The sequence below is a fragment of the Tursiops truncatus genome, chromosome 6 (assembly GCF_011762595.2).
Source record: "Tursiops truncatus isolate mTurTru1 chromosome 6, mTurTru1.mat.Y, whole genome shotgun sequence".
Lineage (NCBI taxonomy): Eukaryota > Metazoa > Chordata > Mammalia > Artiodactyla > Delphinidae > Tursiops > Tursiops truncatus.
The window spans coordinates 34915767-34929277 of record NC_047039.1 but is presented as its reverse complement, the minus strand read 5'-3'; the positions used below and the strand labels follow the sequence as shown (position 1 = coordinate 34929277).

At 53.3% G+C, this 13511-nt stretch overlaps 1 protein-coding gene across 3 annotated transcripts; it reads right to left on the bottom strand.

Moving 5' to 3' along the window:
- Positions 1-2063: 2063 nt before the first annotated feature.
- Positions 2064-13191, bottom strand: MYORG (myogenesis regulating glycosidase). Of its 3 annotated transcripts, XM_004318497.4 has the most exons (3): positions 12822-13191; positions 7561-9686; positions 2065-5705 (listed from the first exon to the last, which is right to left on the bottom strand). In XM_004318497.4, the coding sequence occupies exons 2-3, from the start codon at positions 9617-9619 to the stop codon at positions 5590-5592; spliced, it is 2175 nt and encodes a 724-aa protein (XP_004318545.3). In that variant the 5' UTR covers positions 9620-9686; positions 12822-13191; the 3' UTR covers positions 2065-5589. The 3 variants fall into 3 exon arrangements, with proteins under 3 accessions (XP_073662152.1, XP_004318545.3, XP_019790531.2); XM_073806051.1 differs by lacking the exon at positions 12822-13191 and having other exon boundaries at positions 2064-5705; positions 7561-11312; XM_019934972.3 differs by lacking the exon at positions 2065-5705 and having other exon boundaries at positions 5750-9686; positions 12822-13168.
- Between the last annotated feature and the right edge of the window lie 320 nt (positions 13192-13511).

The window sequence follows — 13511 nt, the reverse complement described above, 5'->3', positions numbered from 1 at the left end:
CTGGTTCTCCGTGCAGACAGGGCAAAAGTACTAGCGAACAGGATTCTGGAGCACTGCCAGGGACCTGAATGGTTTTGTTCCTCACCCCTCGGAGCAGCACTCCCCTAGGAGGCCTGCTACAGGAAGTTTTTGGAGCTTAGTGCTCTCCTTCCAGGCCAGCAGGGACCACATCCCACTGATTTAATAAGTGCCTGCTGGGCAGTGGTGCCAAACCACAGACTAACAAGGGCTGGCTGGCCCTGTGCACTCAACATGGGAGTCTGTGGAATCTCAAAATGTTAAGACCTCATACATCAGAGTTGGAAGGGACCTGGAAAATGACCTGATTCTGCTGCTCACTTTTTTAGCTGAGGATATTGAGGCTTAAGAAGGTAGATGGCCCTGGCAGTTGCCTATATGTGAGGTCCTTTGAGGATGAGGTGCCAGAGGGAAGACTCTGCCTTAGAATACCTTGTACAGCTTTGGAGTCATTCTTCTGGGACTTACAAAGTTTTCCATTAAAACACAGGTACTTTGGAGAAGGTGGGGCGGCGGGGGCAGGGGAAGCCCATAAACTGCGTTCAGATGTTCACTTTGTAGGATGAATTGACGGAAAGGTGGGACTGGGGCATGTTATGGGCAGTGGATGAGGGAGGGAGAGAGTGGAACTGAGATTGGGATGTAGCAGGTGAGTAGGCTTTGTTGTCATCACCACTTTGCTTTCGGCCACCTGGGCTTGTTCAAGGGCTATAGGGCTAAGACTGCAATTTCCCCTTCAATCTGAGGCCCTCCAAGCTCCAGAGCATCTCCTCCTGGAAGCTTCCCCTAATAACTACTCACCCTATAAACACCATCCTGTCCCCACCTACATCCAAAAAGACTTCTCTTGGAATTCCACATGTTTTCCCCACTACCACCTGCACCACCCCAGGGTGAAGAAGCATCTAACGGGGCTTCCCTGGTGGCTCAGTGGTTAAGAATCCGCCTGCCAATGCAGGGGACACAGGTTCGAGCCCTGGTCTGCGAAGATCCCACATGCCGCGGAGCAACTAACCCCATGCGCCACAACTACTGAGCCTGCGCTCTAGAGCCCACAAGCCACAACTACTGAGCCCGTGTGCCACAACTACTGAAGCCCGTGTGCCAAGAGCACGTGCTCTGCAACAAGAGAAGCCACTGCAGTGAGAAGCACCGCAACGAAGAGTGGCCCCCACTCGCCGCAACTAGAGAGAGCCCGCGTGCAGCAACAAAGACCCAACGCAGCCAAAAATAAATAAATAAAACAAATAAATAAATAAAATAAAATAAGAAGCATCTAATGAACTAATCCCCACAAGGGCGGTCTAAAGTTGCCCCCTCCTGGGGGCATTTTTTTTTTTTTTTAAATATTTGGTTGCTTTGGGTCTTCGTTGCTGCACACGGGCTTTCTCTAGTTGCAGCGAACGGGGGCTACTCTTCATTGCGGTGCACGGGCTTCTCATCGCGGTGGCTTCTCTTGTTGCGGAGCACGGGCTCTAGGTGCGTGGTCTTCAGTAGCTGTGGCGCGTGGGCTCAGCAGTTGTAGCTCGCGGGCTCTAGAGCGCAGGCTCAGTAGTTGTGGCACACAGGCTTTGTTGCTCCGCGGCATGTGGGATCTTCCCGGACCAGGGCTCGAACCCGTGTGCCCTGCATCGGCAGGCGGATTCTTAACCACTGCGCCACCAGGGAAGCTCCTGGGGGCATTTGAAAGAGGCTCTGGAAAACCAAAATGCCCTCTTGACACCCAAAAGCAATACCTTACACCCCCACAGTAAGCAGTTGTTTGCTGAATTGAAGACCCAAAGGAATGAAAGTATAAGGGTGGTTTTAATGGTAGAATTTAAATGGAAATGCTCGTGCTGGTGTGGGACCCCAGGTGGGACCCCACGTGTGAGGAGCAGAGGCTGACTTCTCCATCAGTCCAGCCGGTGGCCCAACCGGTCCCTTACCTTCTAGAGGAGGGCCGTTCCAGCCCCGCCGCTGCCCCCTGGAGGTTGTGCTACAGGTTTCCAGTGAGGCTTGCTCTCAGCCTTCTTCCTAACCCTCCCCCTTCACTTCCTTTCCCCTCCTACCCCGCCTCCAGCTCCCCATTGTGTAACAGGAAGTGCTCAGCAAGACCCCCTGAGGAGGGGAAAGGGGGCTATGGAGGGAAAAAACAGCACTAGGATACTGAGTATAGAGGCACAGCCTCTTCCTGTTCTTCAGACTGGGAATCCCCCGGGGACAGAGCCTCTTCCTCTTCAGTTTTTTCCCACTCCCCTGACCCCACCCCAGCCAGACTTAGGGCTTGTCTCATAAGGCCAAGAATCCTCCCCTCCCCTAATGGGTGAGGGGCGTCAAAAGGTACAAATTTTCAGTTATAAAATGAATAAGTCATGGGGGTGTAATGTACAGCATGGTGGCTATAGTTAATAATACTGTAGTGCCTATTTCAAAGGTAGGAGAGTGGGTCTTGAACGGTCTCATTACAAGAAAAAAATTTGTTTTTTAACTGTGTATGGTGATGGCTGTTAACTGGACTTACTGTGGTGATCATTTAGCAATATATACAAATATTGAATCATTTATGTTGTATACCTGAAACTAATATAATGTTATGTCACTGACCCCTCAATTAAAAAAAAAATTCAGTCTCTCTTTTCCCCTATAGTCCATTAAAATGGTAAAGTACATTGAAAACAAATTCTCTCCCCCCCTCAAGCTGCTGGAAAGATCCTTGGACATCACAAAGTAAATGGCCAGCCTGAAGATAAAAGCCATGTTGCTCCTTGGGAGCTGGGGTGTGTACCAGAGACGGGAGGGTGTCAGCAGAAGTCCCACTGAGTCGGACAATGGCAGGAAAGGAAATCACCCAGTTGCCCCTGTGGTTTTCTTCAAGGCTGGGTCTGGGCAGGCCTCCCCTTGCAGGGATGGGCTGTGCAGCTGTTCCCAGAACAGAAGGTAGTACTTCTTCAAATGCTTTTCAAAATATGCTCATAAGTATGTGTGTGGGGGCAAAACAGAAGCAGAAGTGGATTTATATCTCCCCTATTCGATATTTGTATATACTGCTAAATGATCACCACAGTAAGTCCAGTTAACAGCCGTCACCATATACAGTTATAAAAAAATTATTTTCTTGTAATGAGACCATTCAAGACCCACTCTCCTACCTTTGAAATAGGCACTACAGTATTATTAACTATAGCCACCATGCTGTATATTACACCCCACTGACTTATTCATTTTATAACTAAAAATTTGTACCTTTTGACCCCCCTCACCCATTAGGGGAGGGGAGAGAAGGATTTAGATCTTAGAAGTCTTGAACATCAGAGCTTGAATTTTTTCCTAAATGACCTGATTGAATTTCAGAAAGATTTCCTTGGCTGCTATGTGAATTGAATTGAAGCGTTCAAGAGTAGAAAGATTTAGGAGTCCACTGCAATGGTCCAGGCTAGAACTGATAAGATCTGACATGGGGTAGTGGCCCGGGGATGAGAGGTCAACATTGGCCTTGGACTTGAGGAGGAGTGAAGGGACCAGAAATCTTGGTGAGGGGAACCAACAAAAGAAGACTTACTTGCTCTGTAGCCAACCAGGGTGTGGGATACTTTGCCCATATCCGGGGGAACAAGAGCAAAGATCCTCCCAGAAAATTCACATCTTGGTCTTAGAGAGGGCTTGGCCAGGGTTTAGCTGATTCATAGAGTGCTAAAAGGGAAACGGAGGCAGACTCTTAGGGTACACACAGTCACAGAATGGGGGTGTTAGGCCCCAGTCCCAGATTTCCTGCAGTGGCCACTCAGTCCCTCCCCATTACCTGTGGAGAAGGAAGCTCCCTGTTCCAGCATACCAGCCTCCTCGCCCCCACCCCCAGCCCAGGGGTACAGAAAAGACCAATGGGGAACTCTGGCCACGACAAAGCTACTGGAAGCTCCATGGAGGAGGGGCAGCCCTCCCTCCCCACCCAGATGTACAGAAAGAGAGAGATAAATTTGGAATGTACAAGAGGTGCTGGCAGAGATGGGGGTGTTGGACAAGGCTCTAAGAGGGCAGAGTTTCTGGCAACCTAGCAAACAGGGGTAGAGGTAGCTTCTAGTCCACTTCCCTCCCCTTCCCCATCCCAAGACCAGCTCTTTCTCATGGTTCCTACCATTCCAGTCACTGCTGCCCAACTTCTTGAACCTCTCTTTTTTGTCATCAGTAGGGGAAGGGGAAACACTTGTTGGCTTAGAATCAGGCCCATTAGGTGGCAACTTCAGAGACACACATTTCAGTGGCTCCCCAGCCTCGGATATGTATAGGCCGGGGCTGGCCCAGGCTGTTGAAAGATGGGTGAAGACTGGGCGGGAGATTCTAGGCTTCTAGATACAGACCACCAGGTTCCAGTCCAGTCTTGGGTACTAATCTTCTGTGTGACTCAGGCCAGTGCCCTTCTCTCTCACTGTTTTAGCTTGTTCATCTGTGCTTTTGTGATTAACAAGGTCAATGGCAGAGGCCAGATTAGAAACCAGATTGCAAGCCAAGGGCTAGTTTGCTGGGATTTGGCCAGTCAAGGGCACTCTTCCCTTTGGCCCTGTCCCAGCACACAGTGAGTGTTCAGTGGGCATGGTGTGTCCCCTCCTCCATCTAAGCTGCCTGCCCTCAATGCCCTTCTAAAATTCTTAACATTTTATTTGACTTCACTTCAGATCTTTTTTTTTTTTTAATTGGCCACACCGCATGGCATGTGGGATCTTAGTTCCCCAGCGACCAGGGATTGAACCCAGGCCCCCTGCAGTGGAAGTGCGGAGTCCTAACCACTGGACCTCCAGGGAATTCCATCAATGCCCTTCTAAAGGGTACTCCTCCTCCATGCCAGATGACTTAGGCCTTCCAGATTACTTTACCCAACCTCAACCCCCATGCCATCTCAGCACACACTACTTGGTCCTGGGGTATAGAACTTTATGCAACTATGGAAGTGTTCTATAATCTGCACTGTCCAATATGTGAGCCACTAGTCACACATGGCTTTTGAACACTTGAAATGTGGCTAGTGTGCCTGAAGAACTGGATTCTTAATGATGTTTAATTTTAATTAATTTTAAAATTAAATTTAAGAAGCGACATGTGGCTAGAGGCTACCCAATAGGGTACAGTATCAGTTTTAGGCAGAGTTTTTCTTTGTTCCTTGTTTAGAATTAAGAGTTGATAGGAGTTACCATTTATTTAACACTCTTTGCCAATTTTTGCATAAGTACTTTACAGACACATCTCAGTGAGTCCTAGAAATTCTATTTTAAAGATGAAGAAACCAAGCCTCGAGAGGTTAGGTCAGCTGGCTTCAGACTGCATAGCAAGTGGAGGGCCATTCAAGTGTGAGTCATGCTCTCCAGCCATTTAGGGAAGTTTCCAGGACCCAGCCTGGGTGCCCTCCTTCTACAGTCACTCCACACACAGCCCATGGCTGTGCACCAGGGCCCAGGGAGGCTCATCACTGAATACTGATCAGTAAATGCTCTTGACAAAAAGGAGAGGGAAGCTAATTCCATTTACTCCCCATCTCCTGGCGACTCCTGGCTCCTGACATTCCACTTCAGATGTCTCCTCTCTTGCCTCTCTCCTGGATCACAGTGTCCCTCGGGTCACAAACTCAGAGTTCAACTGGGTGCTACGTGCAGAGGTTTGGGAAGAGGGTGTCACATGCAGGCCCAGAGGAAGCCAGCTGGGCTGGGAGCTGGGGCCTGGAAAAATCCATGTTATTTTTAAACAAGAAAAAAAAAACAAAAACATTATATTAGCTTTTATTGAGCACCTACTTGTGCTAGGCACCTTATATAAATCTGTGCTTATAATTCCCTTAACAACCTGGGAGGTAGCATTATTATCACCATTTTACATATGAAGAAACTGAGGCTCAGTGAGGTTAAGCAGCTTACAGCTTGCAGATGAGTGGTAGAATCATGGTCGAGTGCTCCTAAACTTTCATTAGCATAGCATTCTTCACATTGAGAAAATAGAGGGGGTGGAGGAGTGGGCAAAGAGGTGCATTCTCTAGGGGGTGAGGGACTGATTCTGCTGTCCAAGCCATTAAGGGAAGCTGACCCCTGCCCTGTTTCCCACCTCCCTCATCTGGCAAGCCACTCCTTCCCCAGACTCACCTGCAAAGTCAGGAGAAACTCACTCTGGCTGAGGTTGCTTTTCTTAGAAAGGGAAAATGGCTAAAATAAAAGACCTTACCCTGTATGTATATCTGTAGGTGTCGATGTGCATGGTAGTTTTTGTGCTAAAGCACACCACTACCAGAATAAGAACATCGCTCCCTCCCCCTATTTTTTCTATTTCTGGCTGCACCCCCACTTGTGGGGTTCCCAGACCAGGGATCGAACCTGTGCCCCCTGCAATGGAAGCACAGAGTCCTAACCACTGGACTGCCAGGGAAGTCCCTAACATCACTCCCTTTTAAGCCACACCTCACGTGTGCAGAGAGTGAGGCAGCTGAGGAATCTGGAAAGGACTGTTTATTTCCTACTAGAGTCCCAGAGACATCACCCAGGAAGGAACCAAATCAACAATCAAAACCTCAAATTTGCTCCCTGCCCTCTCCCTCCAGGCTTAAGCAGCCTCGGAGGTACTGCACCAAGGACATATTGTGCCTCTCTCCCTCTCTCTCCCTCTTTCTCTCTCTCTCTCTCTCCCTCTCTCTCCCTCTTTCTCTCTCACTCTCTCTCTCACACACACACATTCTTGAGTTAAGGCATCAAGTCTGGCCTGCATGGCTTTGCAAGTCTTTGCCCATCAGGCGGTGGCCCTGGCCCAGGGCTGAACCATGTGTGTACACAGATGCATAAGTGCGGTGTTAGGAGCTCTTCACAAATGAGGGACAATGATGATGGCTCTGTGCTAAGCCTACTCCACCTGTCCTTTGGGAGGGGACCTCCTGCCTCCTTGTCAGTTGGCCAAGTACCTCTGTCTCTTCTCGCCAGCTGGGGTGGGACCAGGTCAGCCACAGGTCAGGCCAGTGCTGGGGACTCAGGACCTGGCTTCCAACACTGAAAATGTGCCCTTTCTAAGTGTGGCTGGGGGCTATTTTGGGACCTTAAAGAGGATCAAGTCACCACCTCAGAAGGACAAAGATGGCCACTCAGGCCAGGATGGAGGGTGAGGGTTCTCTCTGTGCTTTTAAAACCCAACCGTGTTTAACAGGAAGAGAGCTGACCTTTTTCCTCTGTGCTCTCTTGCCCCCAGCCCAGGGAAGAGGTTTCTGTAGACTGGAGTGAGTATGGAGAGAAAGAGGGCTGTTAGGACTGTGCACTGGAGTGGGAGGTTGCGTTAGCATCTTCTCCCCTGGACCTACAGGAGCTGGCTCCAGCACATTTACTTCAGTACCCACTTAGTGGGTGGTACAGAGGTGGGGACTTCCTGGGGATACCCGGTGTGGCTGCGATGCAGGGTTAGAGGCCTACATGAAGACTGGGGTTAGGGCTGTGGGGTTTCTGGGTCCTGGGCTGGGTCAGGATGCCCAGATGAAGTAGGCGACCTCGTCCAGGTCAACGGGGTAATCCGTGAGTAGCACTGGCGTCTTGTCGAAAAGCTCACCCTTATAGCTGCGCCACTTGCCTGCGGGCAGGTAGACGTCCCGCTCCTGCTTGCCTGGCTCCAGTACCGGCGCCACAAGCAGCGTGTCTCCGATAAGGAACTGTGAGTCGATGCGGTGCGCCGTCTCGTCGCCGGGCGCGATCCACCAGAGGGGGCGCACGATGGGGTCTCCCGTGTCAGTGACCTCACCAGCCAGCTCAAGCAACAGCGGCGCCACGAGTGAGGCCCTCAGTGCAGTGAACTTGTGCGCGATGGCCACCACTTCGGCGTCGTACCGCCAGGGTGGAACGGAGAACTGCATAGCTGGCATGAAGGCGGCCACTTCCAGCCAGCGCACGTAGAGCTCGCGCTCGGGCACCTCGCCGCCGCTCACTGTGCGCTCAGACACCGCGTTGCCACCCACCATATCGGGCAGGATGAACGGGTAGCCCAGCATGCTGACAGTGAGCACGGCGGGGATGAGCGAGCGCAGCCCCAGATCGTAGCCCCACACCGAATCGCGGTCCACCAGGCGGAAGAAGCACGAGATGTTCTGTGACTGGTAGCCCACACGGACCTCGGCCAGTGAGAAGAAGGGCAGCGCCATCTCTGTGTAGCGCCGGCTCCATATGTTGGGGTCAGACAGCGGCCTGTAGGTGCTGAAATCCCGTGGCAAATAGCTGACCTCTCCAGCGTCGAACTTGAAGGAGGCCACGGCGTAGCGCGAACGCAGTTGCCGCAGATGCCCCTGAAACCAGTCGCGGGCCTCCGGGCGCGTGAAGTCGAGCACGGCGCCGATGCCATTCCACCAGCGCACGAGAGCAGGCAGCCGGCCCGTGGGTTCACGCACAAACAGCTCGCGCTCCACGCCTTCGCCAAAGCACGATGAGTTGTAGTTGACAAACGGGTGCACCCAGAGTGTGACGCGAAAGCCAGCGTCGTGCAGGCGGCGGAACATGTCGCTGGCGTTGGGAAACTTCGTCTCGTCGAAGTCGAAGTCGCCATAGGCAGGCGTGTACATGTCGTCGATTTCCAGATGGCTGCTATTGAAGCGGTGCTGGCGGATCTGCTGAGCGAAACGCTGCACCTTGTCCTGGTCCACCGAGCGCCCGTACAGCACCCACGTGGACCAGATGGGGTCCCGGAAGGCCTCAGGCGCTGGCACCCTCGATGGCTTGTTGAAATAGCGCCGCACCATGTACTTGTGGATGGAAGTGACATCGGAGCCGACGCACACGCGGTAGCTGAGCTCGGGTGCAGCAGCGCGGCCGGCGGGCGGCTTGTAGGGCGTGTCGTGGTAGCGTGCCTGCAGCCGCAGAGAGCGCTCCGTGCTGTTCCAGCCCAGGTGGAAGGGCACTGAGTCGTTGACCTTGATGGCAGCCGCGCGCGACGACAGCCAGTAGCGCTCGAGGATGCCTCCAAATGCGGCGTCGGAGGAGTAGACGTCGCTGGTGACGAAGGGCTGAGGCTCCTGCTGGCCGTCCAGGCGGATGGGCCAGTGCTGGGTCTTCATCTCCGCGCCGCCGTACCAGTGCGCCCCCGCGTCGCCCAGGAACATGGCGTGCTCCACCGCGCGCCCCGGCGCCGCCTCCTCCCAGCGCACGCGGTAGCACATGACCGTGTCCTTGGGCCGCACAGTCTGGATGAAGAAGTGCAGCGGGCGCCCATCCGCTGTGCGAGAGCAGCCAAGCCGGGCGCCATCGCGGCTGCAGGAATCGAGGTCCAATGCGCCCGAGCGGAAGGCCAGGCGGAAGACCTGCTCGCCCTTCTGGTTGCGAATGGAGAAGCCGCTGCGGTTGAGGTCCAGCAGCTCGGCGCGCAGGCGTTCCGCCTTGCGTAGAGAGGCGCTGTAATAGCACCAGGCCACCACCGCGGCCAACACCAGCAGCAGCCCCAGCACTGCGGAGCCCAGCAGCGGCTTCAGCTCTTTGGACGGCTTGGGCTTGGTAGGCGAGAAGCTGTCAGGCAAGAAGGTGTACATGGTTGCAGCTGCGACGGCCTCGGGGCTCTTACGACCTGTGTGGCTCCCAGGGCGGCGGCGGGGGTAGGCCTGGCTCTTTTCCTGAGGATTCTGGGACATCAGCCCCCAGTTAGGGAAGGAGCAGGCAGTGGGGCCACCCGACAAAGCCCATCTGAACTTGGCCTGCCTGAGTCAGGAAGGGGAAGAGAGAGGTGGAACTGAGCTTTCTCATTCCATAGTATTTACATTTGCTGCCGCAAGAAAGAAGTGTATATTTTGGGAAAGTGTATACTGGGACGTAAGGGCTTTACTCTTACCAGGTCGTTCTGTCTGCATTTTACCTAGCCTTTCTCATGGGCCCCACTGCTTGTCAAAATTAGGACGCTGAAGGGGAGGGGCAGATGATATTCATCACCATTTTCCTGGTGGAGGAACAAACCCAGACAGGGTCAGGGAGCTGTCCAGGATCACAGAATTAATCAGGTCTCCTTGGATCACACATGGGGGCAGTTCAGGCTGAAGGGAAGGGGAGGAATCTGGAGAGGGCCTGGTTTCCCAGAGATGTGGCCATGGTGGGAGAGGGGGGATAAGCAAGCCAGCTCCTTAAGACCTTTGACACAGCAGGCGGCTGGCTTCCCTGTGCGGGGAGTGGGAGAGGAGAGAGGAAGGGGAACCGTTCAGGCATGGAGTTTAATCTTGAGTCAGAAGCCATATTAAATCTGGAGATTAGAGAAGATACTCAAAGCCAGACTCAGTCCAAGGGCCTGGTTTGGAGGGGGGGTGAGGTTGGGTTTGGACTTTAGGACTGGGGTCAGGAGCCTAACATGGGGGCTTGGTGGCTTCTCACATTTCCCTCTCTTTGCTCTCAAACTCCATTCTGCTCTCAGCCATCAGGATCACCAAGTCCATTTCCCTGCCCACCTTCCTGCTCTGCTCCCAGCACCACATCTGTGGGCCAGCTACCTTCTGGCTTTGTCTCTAGCACTCACCCACTGTCCTGTTTGCCCCTCCCCTAGTTAGAGCACTGTCATTTCTCCCCTGCATCGTTGCAACACTTCCCCTATAGGCCTCCCTGCTTTCAACTTGTTTTCCTCCAATGCCTTCTGCTCACAGCAACTATAGTGATCTTTCTAAAACACTTATCAGATTACATCTCTCCCTAGTTTAGGGAGCTGCTCATGACCCCCATGATGAAGTTCAGAAGTGTAAGCTTTGCAAATTGAAGTTCAAGGCATACATGGTCTCATCTGTCCTTCTGATTCCATTTTCAGCCAAGCCTATCCTATGACTACCAAGCTCTGTTCTTTCCTAACCTCAGTCCTCAGCCACCTGCTTTAGGAAATTTCACCCACCCATCTTGGGCCAACTTCTCTCCCCCACCTACCAGCTCTCTGGCAATCAGACACCCCCTACTACACAATCCACTCTTATATACTGTATGCTAAAGATTCAGATATGACTACAGAGAAACACAGACTTGGGAGGAGGTGTGTGTCCAAACCTGCTGTTCAAGGCTACTGACCCTTCCTGTCTCAGCCCTCAGGGCAGAGTCCAGCAAAGAAATAGCACCAGCCACGTGCATACACAGACATACACTGCCAGCCTGTCGGCTGCCCATCTGCTCCAGCTGGAGGGAAGGAGAGAGGGAGATTGGCAAACAGTAATTAGACTCCTCCCAGATGCCAGTCCCCAGCAATTTCCAAGGAGACACCAGAATTGCTCAGCGTTCTCACTTCCCCCACCTCTCCCATGAAGAGATTATCAAGAATGCCAGGTGCCAGGTGCAGATTGGAATTTTTATCCCAGATGTCAACATACAGCTCCCCATAATGCCCCCCCCACCCCAGTGAGGTTCTATCTCAGTGCCTTATTCTCTGAGCTCCCTCCCCCAACTCCCTAAACTGGTCAGTTCCAGCTGGTCTAGAACAGTCTCTTATTCCCTTCCTCTCATCCCATACAACTTAGCCTTCAAAATTCCCCCAACCTACTATGGACTTCCCTTCCTGTAGGTATAGGCTGGAAAAGCCTTCCTGGAAAATGCAGGCATAGCCTTTAGCTGATGCCCTTAAGCTAAGCAGGACCCAAAGAAGGCCTTAGGTGGCCCAGGCCAGACCTGCTGTACATTTATATTCAATTCATTCGAGACAACCAAGGCCCCTTTCTGGGCACTAAGGGAATAGGGAGAAAGGGTCCGTATCTGAGTAGGACAGAGGTTGCTCATCCTCAAAACTTTCATATTAAGTCAGCCTATCTCATGACCCCTGGAGGCATGGCCAGCCCACCAAGGTGACCTCAAAAGCCTTTTCAAACACTTAGGTCTTGAGAATTTTTACTTTCTAGGGTTCTGAGGTTCTTTGATGAAGGACAAAAACCCAGAGGCCCTCTGTTGGTCTCCCTAATGCCACCATGGCATCCAACCCTAACAATAATGCTGAATAGGAGGCACAGCTGCAGTGCCCATTTCATAGATGAGGAAAGAATGGCCCAAACAGAAAAAGGAACTTGTTTGAAGTCACTTAGGTAGCAGGGTTGCCTGAATCCAAAATCCCAGCTTAACCCTGACAGGGAGCTAATGGCCTGACTGGATATCTGAATGCAGGAGAGAAAAGGAGTTTTGTGGCCAAGAGGGTGGGACAGGCTTCCATCAGGGGGCTGTGGGCATGGTGAGGCCTGTATTCCCAAGGGCTGGTGCTGCTACTTGCCCCAGGAAGGCTTCTTGGGGATGGGAAGTGGCGATTTTAATGGCATCTGGTACAGGGGCTGTAGGGGAGGAAGTGTGGTTCTGGTGTTAACGGTGGCGCTAGAGACCCCTGTAATCTGCCGCCTCCACCATCTGGCCAGCCACAGGCTAACGCTGGCAGGTAGGGTTTGCCCTAGCCAAGCCTCTCCCCACTTGACAGTCAACCTCAGTGTTGGCTTCCAGCCCCTAGCCATGTCTAAGGGGGAGGGTCGGGCCTAGCCAACTAGGCCATTCCACGTTGGGTCCTTTGTCCAACACAATTCCCAGGGGTAGGGTGGGGGGTGGAAATGCCAAAGGCAACTCTATCCGGGCCCTCTCCCCGTCCTGCCCAGCGAGCGGATCCGGGGGTATAGAGTGACTGAGCCTACAGCCTGGAATACTCTACACCCACTCCCAGCGCTGCAACTATAATGTCCGAAAAGGACAGACTGAGGTCAAGAGGGCGGTCGCCCGCTGGGAACCGCGGCCGAAGAAGGGGCCCAGGTGTCCAGGCTCGCCCCACCTACTCATCTGTAGGAGCGAAAGTTCAGGAAATATTTTCCCTCAGCAACCCCCCAAGGTCTTCCCGCTGGGCGAACTCACGGAAGTGACCCCAGAAGTGGGGGTGAATGGAGGCTCCTGCAGATCCCCTCCAAGTTAGCCGAAGTTGAGCTGCCACGGTGCGGCGCGGGGCGCTGCCTAGCTGGGAACAGCTGAGGCCGTCCTCGAGCCCCGCCCCCTGGCTGCTCGGCCACGCCCCAGTCATTCGGTCTCGTCAAGTCTCGGAGTCCAGCTCCTCCCCTGGCGCCCGACCATCCTCCCACATTGTCACGCGCACTTGAGGTCACGCCCCTTACCTCCCACCTTCCTCTTCTGTTCTGTGCCCAGCTCCTGGCAGCTCAGGCCCACCTCCAGCCCGGTGCCTCCCGGTTCCGCCCCCCGCCTGCAGGCCCGCCCCCTCTGGACCTTTGCTTACCCGCACGCGGGCGGGGCTCTTCCCCAGGTCTGCTGGGAACTGTAGTTCTGGAGGGAGGTGCAGCTGTCGAATGTTAGGGTTCTCGCACCTGTCGGCTAAATTTGAGATGTGTATGAGAAGGAGCGAGCCGCAGGGTAAAGGGACAGAGTTGGCCCTTGGGATTCCTTTTCCTCCAGATTTGGGGAGGTTGAGGCCGTCTCGGTATAACGCTCTCATTAGCTCTTTTCCCATATGGAAAAAGGGTAGCGGAATTCTGGGAGGATCTCAGCGGTTCAGTGCAGGTCGGATCCAATCAAGGACCCCACGGAGTGGAGCCT

Coding starts and splice junctions, on each gene's coding strand:
- MYORG (XM_004318497.4), bottom strand. CDS start 9,619: ATGTCCCAGAATCCTCAGGAAAAGAGCCAGGCCTACCCCCGCCGCCGC. Junction 5,706..7,560: donor CAAGTGGCGCAGCTATAAGG/GTGAGCTTTTCG, acceptor GGATTTTTCCAG/GCCCCAGCTCCCAGCCCAGC.